The 13,561-nt window shown below is 43.4% G+C and overlaps 1 protein-coding gene across 5 annotated transcripts in view; it reads right to left on the reverse strand.

The window, feature by feature from the left end:
- PPFIA2 (PPFI scaffold protein A2) overlaps nt 1–12,598 on the reverse strand; it is a 355,092-nt gene extending 342,494 nt beyond the window's left edge. For 2 of the 5 annotated variants that reach the window (XM_075747755.1, XM_075747763.1), the window contains exons 1-2: nt 11,913–12,598; nt 326–576 (exon numbers count right to left, since the gene is read on the reverse strand). In XM_075747755.1, coding sequence (XP_075603870.1) covers nt 326–574 — 249 coding nt within the window. In that variant the 5' untranslated portion in view covers nt 575–576; nt 11,913–12,598. The remainder of the gene's footprint in view (nt 1–325; nt 577–11,912) is intronic. The other 3 variants (XM_075747806.1, XM_075747796.1, XM_075747771.1) reach the window with 2 other exon arrangements.
- Nucleotides 12,599–13,561: the final 963 nt, after the last annotated feature.

Consider the following 13,561-nt stretch of genomic DNA (forward strand, 5'->3'; position numbering starts at 1 on the left):
CCTCATTCTTTTTCTTCATTCCCACCATTAGATCTTTAATTTAAATGATCCCTCACCTGTTGTAAATGCTGGAGCAACAGCCAAAAGAACCAGTAGCTACAGGCCTTCATCTTGCCCTCCTTGAAGACAGCAGCATTACTCCTACTCTTTGAAGACAGGTCTCAAAGAGGTCAAACCAGGTACTATTAAATTGATAGGAGTTCTGCAGCCAACCTCAACGGGAGCAGAATTTGGGCCTCAAGGAATAAATACTGATTAGGGTTAAAGTAAGTGGCATTAAGCAGAAAATTGGTGAATCTAAAAAAAAAGTTTATAAACTACATACCTGAGGCAGTGCTGAGTTAAGCTGTCGCTGGAGGGAGTCTCTGTCGTAGATGACATCCTGTAGGCGTTGCTGTGCAAGTGACAAGCTTTCCTGTGTCTCCCGAAGAGTATCAAGGAGACGGTCCCTTTCATCCAGCATGTTCACCATCAGCTGCTCAAAGTGAGAATCTGAGTCTGAGCCGCTGCTTTGGGACCCCCGTTGACTCATCGGGGTGTCCTCGTTTATCGTTGGCATCACTTCACACATCATTTCTTTAAAAAAACACAAATCAAGGAAAATCTCTTCAGTAGAAAAACACTTGAGGGGATTTCATAAGAGGAATTAACTCTGCCACATAGACACAGTTAGTAGATTATTGCATTGTTCCCTCTTTCAACTTTGTGCTTTCAATGTTAATCAGATGGTCGATAGACAGGGATTAAATACAGTGACTAATTCCACACAGCAAAGACTTTGAATGTGTGAGAGAAGAATGACTGGAAGGAGATGGAGGGTAACATAATATTTTAAATTATTAATACTTTTGTAAATAATGCTCTCTTAAAATGACAGAAGATACTTCCCCTGCAATTGTAGTCTCCTTTATTGTTGATTTTCTCCCCTCTCTTACTTCATGTCATTGTTGAATTGCTGGTATTGATGCCAATAGCTGCCATTAATTGCCAGATTTTGTCCTGCTCTAGGCATTTCTACAGTACAGCTCAGGCTAACCATTGATCCAGTACCATACTGCCTTAACAATGCCAGATTCATCTATTTTTCTATCTAGTTATTCCCACCCTCAGGGGAAATTATTCTCCAGTGAGCTCGTTCACTAAGAGATCAAGAACCTGAAACTCTCTGCTAATTACCTTCCCTATGATACCTTGTGCAAATTGAATTACCAGGGTCAGAATTAGCATTGTTTTTTTCCTAAAAACAGTCCTGAGCAGAGCAAATATCACCTAGTACCATTCCTCAATTATAAAGCTTCTTATGTAAATCTCAAAACCTCATTTTCTGTATAGGAAGAAGTTTATGCTATGAGATACTAGGTTCAGTGGATGGGGGGAAAAAATAAAAAAAAAGAAAGAAAATAAAACCCCAAAATATGACAGGTCTAAAGGTCAGATTTTTTTTTTTTAAAAAAAAAGACTGTGTTAATAATAGATGGTATCCACCCAATGAAAATCATCCAAAAATCAGAAATTGTTTTTCTAGTATGACTGAAGAATTACAGCAAACATACCTTGATACATAATTAAGGGTTAATTTCTGGAAATTCTCCTATTGTAGTAACTATTGGAAGCCTTTTATCTCAGCAAATGGGATCAAGGTGCTTTTGGTTCAACTACTGGGAGTTAAAATATTTTACCTAGGAGTTCGCTGTGGACGTTCTGGACATGAACTTTGTCTACAATAGATGTGGTTGACACATTTCTGCTGTTAAGTGTGCCATCATGCAACATTCTCACCATTTCGGTCTCAATACTATGATTGATTAGCTCTACATACTCTGAAATCTGGTCTGCTTTCCAAAGTAGGAAAATGAAACTTGTGAAAGTGGAATTTATAAGAAATAGAAGATCTAGCTGTTACAGAATATAACTTAAAGATGGACCATACACCAGGGAACAAAAGAGCTAAGACACTGGTACTTAGTTCATTAAAACCAACTCCTCCTACCATCACTAAGTCACAAGCAATCTTTGTGTAACACTGCTTGCTGCTAAGATTTGCTGGGAAAATGACATAGCTTCGCTAAGATTAACTGGCCTTGATCATATTCTGAATGTTCATGCAGCATTTAGTATTCTTAATTTCCACTTTTTCAGCAGACGTGATAACTAGCAAAATTGGCACCAAACATTGGTATTTCAGGATGAATTATCAGCTACTACTGCATAGCTTTCATAGGCAATGGTGTCATTACTGAGGTTTCAGGTAGGTCTACATCCTGGTTTTAAGGTGTCTGGATTGAAGGCAAGGTAAAGGTTGTCTGTGGCTATTATCCACTCAGTAATTATTAGGTGCGAGAGAAGCAGTTAATAGCTTGAAGTGATAGACACTGAAAAGTTCCTCACATCTCCAATATATTTAGGTCAGGTATATTTACTCAGGATTATCTGATTTGATGCTGCATATCTCCATTACTCATGACGTTCAAAACTTTCTATTTGTGGTGGTTTAACCTCGGCTGGACAGCAGATGTCCACCAACCTGCAGCAAGGCAGGGAGGGGAGAAAAATAAGATGGAAAAAACAACTCCAAACTTGTGGGTCAAGATAAAGGCAATTTAATGTAGCAAAAGCAAAAGGCCATGCGTAGAAGCAAAGCAAAAAGGAAAAGATTATTCTCTACTTCCCATCAGCAGGCGATGTCCAGCCACTTCCTGGGAAGCAGGGCTTCAGTATGCATACCAGTTACTCCAGAAGTCAAACCCAAGTAAAAGTAAAAAAACCCAAATGCCCCCACCCCATTCCTCCCGCTATCTCTCAGCTTCTTATTGCTGAGCAGACATCATACCATATGGAATACCCCTTTGGTCAGTTTGAGTCAGCTGCCCTGTCTTTGTCCTCTCCCAAGATCTTGCCCACCCCCAGCCTGCTGCTGAGGGGAGGGGGAAAAAATGTTTGAGAGACAGCCTTGATGTGTGCTGGCACTGCTCAGTAGCAGCCAAAACACTGGTGTGTTAGCAACACCTTGCTAGCTACCGATACACAGCACAGCACTATGAGGGCTGCTGTGAGGAGAATTAACTCCATCTCTGACAGACCAAATACACTATTCCAGAAACCTTTGCCTCTCGTAAACTATACACTCCACTTAGAAGCACCACAATGTCCTTTCATATTGAGATGATGTTAATACATCAGTGCCTCCATCACCATAAAAAACTTAAAGTTTAAACATATTTGCATCATTACTAACCAACCTTCATGGCTAACTAACCTACCATTTCCTCTTCTGAGTACGGACAGCATGTACTGTGGGGCACCATAGAGTGACTAAACTCTGCAGCTGCACCAGCAGAAGGACAGTTTGAATAAACTAGTACCCATCCCCTACACTTCAATTTCCCTGCAGAGGCAGAACAGCTTTTGGGAAGTTCATGCTGATGGAACTGCTTTGTCCACTATTCACAGATATCTTGAGATGTGGGACTAGCAGCAGGGAGGAGCCACTGTCTCACCTCCACAACCCTTTCACAATGTTGTGGGAGTACATTTCACTGGGAAAGTTACAATCACTCTGTGGAGTGTCCCCATCCAGATCCCACCTGCGGCTAACCAGTTTGGGATGGTCAAGTTCACAGTGAGCAAAGGGATAACTAAAACATCCAAGGCCATCTGCCACTTGGTCAGTTTAATCACAACTTTTCAGTATGCAGCAGGTGGCCAGAGACCAAGGTCTCTACATGCCCATTCTTCAAGACCCAAAAAACCAATTTGGATTGTCACTGAACCTTTCCTGCCTCATGATCATCAACATCTCATGGGGCACACTTCCTGACCCAGGGGATTCTCACCGGTGAACCTTCAGCATTCAAGAAATTACCTCCAATGTCCTGCACATGCAGATCAAGTTATGATCTGAATGGCACAGCATACACTACCACTGCTCACACGCGGTGGCAGTGAGAGTGATACAATTTTGAAAGCCTGGGCTATGTTATCCTGACATGGCACAAGTAACAAATGTGGGGTATGAGTAAGACCGCAGAGGAGGCAGAGAACAGGTGGGCAGTCCCTGATATAGGCAGCTGCTATTTGGAAGTTTTGTCCCACAGCTCACAGCCTCAGGGGAATCTGTACAGAATCAGTACAGTTGATTTTGCAGTCAGACTGGTGATATACATTGCTTTCCAGCAGTTTGGAGATCAATGTCACTATTCCATTGGAACCACATGGATCCTCTCCCTTTCCCCATCCTCAGCTTAGAGACAAACATGGAAAAGCAGTATGCTAACCTGGGCTGGATCAGAAGTGCTGGTAGGGCATGCCAGAAAGGGATGCACTGATACTTGCAGCAGGGAGGAGTGGGGGAAAGGGGAATCCTGGGCCATGTTCTTGCATGTTCTTTTGTAGGAGGACCCTGGAACAACTGTGAAGGGAACCCAGCTTCTCAGGATGTTCCTGGGTCATCAACCCAAAAAAAGGAACAAAATTTCAAACAACTGCAGGTTTATTGTGGGGTTCCCAAATAAAGATTTCTTGTAGCTCTTCTTGAAAGATATATATGCTGTTCTGATTTACTATGATTTGTGTCTTCTTGCCTTTAGAAAAGCATTCTTTCTCTTTTCTTTTTCTGGCATATATCACTCTTACACCTGCCAGCAAATGGGATGCTTACAATGTCCTGAGGCTATCACCATTTAACACTGTTCCCAAGAAATGCTGGCCTTCTTCCAGCACATGCTCAAGAATAAAGCCACTTCCCCAGGACCTTACTGCATCCTTTATGAATTTTCTGCTTGACAGCAGGAAGAAATAAAAATACTAAGAATATTTGAAGAATTTTAAAAGGAAGAAAAAAAAGGAGAGGAAAAAATGGATGTTCAAGAGGGGCTGCAACAAAAGCTAAGGCAGGTAAAGCAGAGAAGGACTTCAAACCAACGAAAGTAACTAGAGGAAGAAGTGTCAGCAAACAGACGGATCACAATTTAGCAGTAGAAGATTGTCAGCTGAGGACAAATAGGACAACACATACGCATTTGGTTCTTTATATAGCAAGTGAATCACATCAAGGAGTTACAAGAGTTCGTGAAGTTTCCAGAGCCTTCTGATGGTGTGCATGTATTAGACAACCCTTGGTTAACCACATGATGATGTGGTTCACACATGGGGTCAGGACATTAGAGTTAAGACCAAGCTTCCAGTCTAATTATAGCTGAAAGGAAGTTTGTTCGCACACATCATAGAGATCTAAGCCAACACAATGCTGATGGAAACAACTGAGGGATTCACACTGAAACATAAAATAAAAATAGTATAGCTATGAAAAGTTAGGTCTGACTGCTGATGTGCTCACACCCTGAGTAATTTTAGTTATAAATTTCCAATGGGGAAAGAAAGCAACTTCTGATTTTCCTTCTATGTAACTTTGAATTTTAAACCTAATTTTGGTGATTAAAAACCACCAAAACCCCAACAATTTTTACTCTGGTTTCATAATATAATCAACTGAAATATTTCATACTCTGAAATCGGAAGGAATCACTGTAACTACGTACTCTTGACACACTAATCACAGACCATAAATCTGTGTTAAACTAAAATATATTTCATAAAGGAAGGACTTCAACCATTAAAGAGATCTCTTTAGTAAAATAACCAAAATTAGTCATTCATTCTGTGAAAAATACATGCCTTTTTCAACTGTATTTCTGTGGGAGACACAGCCACATTCAATGCTGCAGTTCTTAAAGGCTCAGAATAAGGCTATTGGCAGGCCCATTTCTATTACATTTTAGACCTACCATGCCATATGCATTTTGTGGCTGATCCAAGGTTACAGAAATTTTTATACATCTCAGATACATTTCACTATATACACATGAATCAATCTTCTTGATGTTAAAGATTTTTGTTATCCCAGGGTAGTAGTCCTTTCCATTCCATTCCAATACATACCTACCAACTACTACAAGGCAATAACAGTTACATATCTTCAATGAGTCCTATTAGGGAAAAAGATTTCAGAGCTGACAGTAAATATAAAGGAGGGATGAGCAAAGAAAACGTGCATGAAGCATCAGAATCCCTTCTCTGAAGCTTACATCAAAAAACTTGAATTGCATTGCCACAATTTTAAATGGAAAAGTAACTTCTCTTACAATTTTCAGGTCATGTGATGAGATATAACCAAAATTGCAGTATATAAATCATAGAATCATAGAATCATAAAATGGTTTGGGTTGGAAGGGACCTTAAAGATCATCTAGTTCCAACCCCCCCTGCTGTGGGCAGGGACACCCTCCACTAGACCACGTTGCCCAAAGCCCCATCCAACGTGGCCTTAAACACTTCCAGGGAGGGGGCACCCACAACCCCTCTGGGCAACCTGTTCCAGTGCCTCACCACCCTCACAGTAAAGAATTTCTTTCTAACATCTAATCTAAATCTACCCTCCTTCAGCTTAAAACCATTACCCCTTGTCCTGTCACTACACTCCCTGATAAACAGTCCCTCACCATCTTTCCTGTAGGCCCCTTCAGGTACTGGTAAGCTGCACTTAGATCTCCCCGGAGCTGCCTTTTCTCCAGGCTGAACAATCCCAACTCTCTCAGCCTGTCCTCATAGGAGAGGTGCTCCATCCCTCTGATCAGCTTCGTGGCCCTCCTCTGGACTCGCTCCAACAGCTCCATGTCTCTCCTGTACTGGGGCCCCCAGAGCTGGACGCAGTACTCCAGGTGGGGTCTCACGAGAGCAGAGGGGCAGGATCACCTTCCTCGACCTGCTGGTCACACTTCTTTTGATGCAGCCCAGGACATGGTTGGCTTTCTGGGTTGCAAGCGCACACTGCCGGCTCATGTTGAGCTCCTCATCAATCAATACCCCCAAGTCCTTCTCCTCGGGGCTGCTTTCAATCCATTCCTCGCCCAGCCTATAGTCGTGCTTGGGATTGCGCCGACCCACGTGCAGGACCTTGCATTTGGTCTTGTTGAACTTCATGTGGTTCGCACGGGCCCACCTCTCCAGCCTGTCCAGGTCCCTATGGATGGCATCCCTTCCCTCCAGCATGTCGACCACACCACACAGCTTGTGGTCGTCGGCAAACTTGCTGAGGGTGCACTCGATCCCACTGTCCATGTCGCTGACAAAGATGTTGAACAGTGCCGGTCCTAGTACCGACCCCTTTAGGAACACCACTCGTCACTGTTCTCCACTTGGACATCAAGCCGTTGACCGCAACTCTTTGATGTGACCATTCAGCCAATTCCTTCTCCACTGAGTGGTCCATCCATCGAATCCATGTCTCTCCAATTCAGAGACAAGGATGTCGTGTGGGACAGTGTCAAATGCCTTGCACAAGTCCAGGTAGATGACATCAGTTGCCCTTCCCTTGTCCACCAACGCTGCAATCCCATCATAGAAGGCCACCAAGTTTGTCAGGCATGATTTGCCCTTAGTGAAGCCATGTTGGCTGTCGCCAATCACCTCCTCATTTTCCATGTGCCTCCAGCAGGTCAACTGCACCACACAGTTTGGTGTCATCGGCAAACTGGCTGAGAGTGCACTGAATCCCACTGTCCATGTGGCTGACAAAGATGTTAAACAGTGCCATTCCCAATACGGACCCCTAAGGAATGCCACTCATCACTGATCTCCACTTGGACATTGAGCTGTTGACTGCAACTCTTTGAGTGCAACCATCCAGCCAATTCTTTATCCATTGAGTGGTTCATCCATCAAATCCATCTCTCTCCCATTTAGAGGCACAGATGTCATGCAGGATAGTGTCAAATGCTTTGCACAAGTCTGAGTGATGTTTCAAAAAAGAAAATAAACAGCCCAAAAAACCCACAAAGCAGAGAAATCTGAAAACACAACCACATGATAATGGGAAATGAACACATGCATTCAGGCATCCAAATTGTAAACAAAAATCTGTGCTTATTTTTGGAAATGTAGGCAATTACTCTTTGCCAGAAAATATTCACATGACAAAAAAAAAAAAAAAACCCAGAAAATATTAAACTGGATGACAAAATGCCATGTCTCAGAACATTTTAAATTTGAAAGTTTGAAAATTCTTGTAACTTTACTTGTATGGCCTTGCTTATTTTCTGGCTTTACTTATCTTTCAAATGTTTTAAACAAAAGAAAGGTTTGAAGAAAGATTTTAATGCTTTACATTTTGTAACCCACACCATGAATCACAGTAAAGCAAAGAACAAAAAAATATTTTTAGAATAAAGAATTAAAAATTGTTGAAGCCTAGCTTAGCAGGGGAACTACAGTGTGACAGTAGTTAAATGGTATATGCTCCTTCTAGAATCACAAGAGAAGAAACAGTAAATATAAATAGTTTTCCCAAAAATTCCAACATTGAAGTTGTTCCTATACAAGGTCATAATCTATTATCAAGTTAATGTTTACAATATACATAAAGGCATGATGTGCTTGGTACATTTAGGAAGTTTCTGACTACGCCATTAGTAAGAAATAAAAATATGAATACATCATATTCTCATCAGGAAAAAATAAAAAGCTTTCGCAACACCATTCTCTCAAAAAACCACACAAGCAAACAAACCCATAAACAAACCGAAGAACCAAGAAACACAGACTTGCTTTCCTCTCAAAAGAACGATACATGGTGTTGAATGGAATAACTCAGAATCTGTAACCAGCTATCAGGAGTCAGCTTTGCAGAGTCTGAGTAAATTCCCACTGAAATAATTTACTAAGAATTTTGGTACCAAGACTCTGGTCACATGAAGAAAGGAGAAAAAGATGAAGAAGGACTACGTCAGGCATCCAACTTGGTTTCCTAATTTGATACCTCAAATCCTATTTAATTATACCAGTGGTGCCCAACCATGCACCTAGCAAGTCCATGCTGCTCTTTGTGCTACTGGAGAAGAACTGCAGGCTGTTGCCCCCAGAAAACTGAGTCAGAAAAGGATTTGGGGGAGGAATGGAACAGGAGAGGGAAAAGATAATTAAGACCTTCATTAACCATCCTGTTCCTCAGGAGCAGGTGAGGAACAGGCCAGATAATTACAGTAGCAGCAACCCACTACTAAGTGGCAGCTATCTTGCTCTGTCAGGATATGACTGAAGGCCCACTGAGTTATTATGAGGGAACATCCAAGAAAGAACATTGAGGGAGGTGGAATTTCTTTCAGCGCGTGTTATGAACTGCAAGCGGTGGATTAAACACCCCTGTCCTGTATCTTCAAGACCACAGAGGCCCATGAAAACAGAATAACAGAATAAGCCCCCACGTACACTATTCATTGCAATACTTCCCATACAGCCAGGACTGCGAAGGAGAGGGAAGGAGTGGAGGGAAGGGGTTTAACAAGGTGACATATGCTCCATTAATACCTAAACGTGCATTCTACACTTCTTTACTCAAAGGAAAAAAAAAAGAAATTTTCTGTTCCTTTGCCAGAAAAAGGCTGACTTGCCCTGTAGTACTACAACTTAATTAAAGCTATGCTTGACTGATCTTAGTCAACAAAAATAAGACTTTTAAAATGTGTTTCTTTAAAAAGAAAAGCAGAAACTCCATTGATACTGAACTTAGTATCTCTGCAATAAAAACTTTATCACTTTATCTGGTATTCTGAATGTAAGAAAAGCAATCCCTCAATGCAATATGCATTTACTTTAAGTCACCAGCATTTTACTGTTAATACACAAACACTGATTCTTAGATTCATCAGGAGCCACAGAGCAGATTTTACAATTCCCTTGCTCAGGGAGTACGCCAAGTGCCCAAGACTCTCAAGGATTGCAATACTGAACTTGTGTAGCACCTTACAACTATCCCAAACCTTCTGAGAGGTTCTGAAGGAGGAGCAGGATACTGACAAATTACTGCTTCCCTTAAAATCCACGTAGGACATACATGCTCCCTAGATAAAGACTTTTAGGCAATGTAATTTCAATTCTCATTTGAAACAAAGCCTAAGAACTTATTTTAATAGTAGTTCTAGACCTGAAGTGCTCAGGTATCATAGCCATACACAATGGCAGCCTGTGAAGCAGAACATTAAAGTTCTCTAAATACATTCTCTTCCTTGCTCATTGTGTATCTACTACACCATCTACTGCAAAGTCTGTTCCAGGTTGATTGGTTCCTAGTTCAGTCTTTTCTCCAATCATCTGCATGGAGCATAACCCAACAACAGCTTAAATTCATGGAAATTCTATCATGGACTTCACTGGGTTTGGATCAGTGTAGATGGATGGAAAAGTCACTAACATAGGCAAGCCATAAACCTCCTGTCATTCTAGTACCTCCAAACAGGAGCATAAAAATCACAAATATATGTTATACATCACCAGGGAGCACGCTGGATGTTATGTGACCATCGCCCACAATATTACGAGAAATCATGAACAGGTTTCCCTTCTAAACACACAACATTTAACTGGCAAAAAGCAACGATTGTTTAAAGTGCTCTGTTCTATGAGAGGGGGAAAGAACATGGTTCATTGTCATTGCATTAAAGATGTTTCACATGTACGAAAAAATGTCACAGCAGATCTTTAGTGTTAGCCGCATTGTGTCTCCATCAAGAGTGAACTCAATATTAGCTCAATTAGGAATTCTGCAGCTCAGTTTAGACCTCCAGATGAGCGAATGGACAAAAATTGAAACAAACAGTACAGCCCACTCTTGTTAAGAGTTATATAAAGCTCCTTTTCAGGAGCTACTCCATTAAAAACTAAATTGATAGCAATTCTCCTATATATCTTCTATCTACAGATGCTGATAATCATGTATGGACCAGTTGTGAAAGTGCATCCTCAATACTGACTTTTTCTCAAACTACTTGAAATTTCTGTTGTCCATACGCTATAAAGGTAGAAAATAAAAAAGTAGTCATCTTTCTTCTCACCGGGCCCCACCCTATTTGACATCTGTTCTCTCGATTGCCCAAGAGTCTTGGAATTACTAATTTTTCTAAAATGAATGCTGTAACAAGCACCTCTGAAATCTCATGTAGCCTGGGAATAATTTACCAGCTGGACTTCTTTCACTTGGGCAAGCTCGAGAATGAGAAGAAGGAATTTGGCTTCTGCCTGACAAAGGCTCTTAGACAAGCATTCATTTTGCTCACCTTGAAGGCTACCACCTTAGATGTGAATCTAATTTTATTCCCTCACCTTTCTGTCCATAACTGGTTTTAAAAGCTTGCTTTCTGATGTTTGATTTGCACACCAAGGTTGAGGAGTCATTTCAAGTTACTTCTAATTTTGCTGCGGGAAAAAGAAGTAGAAATCTAACTACCATACATTCTAGCCTGTCCACAGTGACATCAGCTTGAAAACTCATTTCATTGGATCATTCTGGGTATTTTGCATTTACAAGCTATTTTTTTTTCAAATCGTTAAATAGATATAGTGACTGATAAAACCAGTTCTTACTGCAATTACGTCTTTTCAGGTGTTCTGAGCAAGATCGCTCTTAGGCAGCACAGTGTAATTCCATAAGGAAAATCCTTCCTATTGTCTGAGTTGCATTACATGCATATTCCTCCTCCTAGTTAACTCCTTACCTGCCAGTCTCCACTAAACTATGATATCACCTTTAACAGAAGCATCCTGCACTCCTTCCACACAGGAGGGGTGATCAACACAGTACCTTAAAAAAAGGACTCATTCCAACTATTTGTTCTTTATGTCATCCCTCCAGCCTCCTATCTCCCTCAGCCACACCAAAAAAAAAAAAACCAAAAAAAAAAAAAAGAAGAAGTTTTTAGTCTGAAATTCCCCAACTCCCATTACAGAAATGCATTTAAATAATACCACACAAGTAAGTACTACAGCAAGAGGTAGACAGCAAGATTTTGCATTTGCACCTCACCTCCTGGAGGGTATCGGGGCTCAGGAGGGAATGTCTAACTCAGAAATAGAAGGTTCAGTACCTAATGGCTTTTATTTCGGCGTCTGCTATTTCACTTGATCAATAACAACCGCAGTCTCCACCGGCTTCGAGCGGGGACTCACACAGCCGCGCACTCCTGGACCATCTTCCTAGCAATGGTGACATAGGCGTTGCTCCGAGGAACCCCAAGCCCCCGCACCCGTCCTCCGGCAAGACTGGCTGCTTGGCACCTCAGCATTTTCTTCGGTCACTTCGTCAGCAGCCAAGAGGAGAAGCATCCATGGGAAAAATGGCATATTACAAATTTTGCTTTGGGAAGCAGAGCTCGGCTCAGACCATTGTCGGGAGCAGGAGGGGGGGGAGCGGCTCTTAAAGCTCCAGCAGCCCCTTTAGAGCAACAGCATCTTTGCAGCTGGAGGCAAGCGATTACAGGGGGAGGGGCCAGGGCGAAAGCATCTTTATTTCTCATCTTTTGTTAAACGTAACCGAGCGATATCTGGCTTCTCTGGCTCTTCAATACCTCTCAGGCTAATTATGCCTCTGTGAGTGACTGAAGTCCACACGCACGCACGACCCCCTGCCTGATCAAAAGCAAACGCGGTTTCCTGCTTTACAGAAAGAAATCCTCTGCCCGCAGCTCATCGCTGCCTGGCAGGCACCGTATAGAGCCTGATCTCAGCGGCACAAAGCGGGAACCGTGGCCACGGAGCCACGGCAATGGGAGCTGGGAGAACCCCGGCAGGTCACCCACCGCACGTGCGCCGCGCCGCACACCGCGCACTAGCGCGCGCGTCCCGGACGCCTCCGCCCTGCGAGGCAGAACCGGCTACGCCCGGGGCTCCGCCAGCGGTTCCCCTCCGAGGAAGGGCCGGCCGCTGCCGTCCCTGTCGGCTGCCGGGTGCTGTACTGCCCTAGTCTGGGCTAACTACTCGGTGATGCCTGTCTTGAAAGGGATATGAGAGCTCTAAACTGCCGTATTCTGGAATTTAAACGAGTTCACGCAAACGCCAGTACATCTCATCTAATCGGATTTTTAGTGTAATAAAACGTATCATCTGCTATAATCCGACCATGACAAAGCAGTGGTAAAATTTACTATAATCTGAATAGTCCAGGCGTGTAATTAATATTACGCATTTGGAAACCCTTGCCGTGGGCAAGCGCCCCCTCCCCGCGTCCGAAGCCTGGCCGTGCGGCAGCGCCGGGGGCCCGAGGAGGGCGGCAGCGGGCGAGGCAGAGGCGGGTGTGGTGACGGAGGGAGCGGCTACGGGCGCTGCTGGGCTCGGCGCGCTCCTCGTCGGCGGGGACTTCCCCTGGAAGCCGCTGCAGTGGTTTCCACCAGTCCTTAAATAAATTCTGAAGTAATCACGTCTGCTCCCCTTGCCTCACGCACACGGCTCCCCAGATGCAGCTGCTACTGCTGCTTCGCGGCTCGCGCGGCGCTAATTCCCTCACGTCCTTTAAAAAAAAAAGGGGGGGGGGGGGGAATGGGAAAAAAAGGGACACTAGAGCGCGATCCTAACCAGATCCTAATCTTCCCCTTTCCTCAGCGCCACCGCTCCTCTCCGGCCGTTAGAAAGGGCGGAGGATGGGCGCGTGCCTGTCCGTTGGGCGCCCTCACCGCTCCCCACCCGCCCGGCTCCGCGAGGGACCTCCCCGGCGGGAGGGAGGCCGGCGGGCGCCTCAAGC

The sequence above is a fragment of the Balearica regulorum genome, chromosome 1 (assembly GCF_011004875.1).
Source record: "Balearica regulorum gibbericeps isolate bBalReg1 chromosome 1, bBalReg1.pri, whole genome shotgun sequence".
In the NCBI taxonomy this organism is placed as follows: domain Eukaryota; kingdom Metazoa; phylum Chordata; class Aves; order Gruiformes; family Gruidae; genus Balearica; species Balearica regulorum.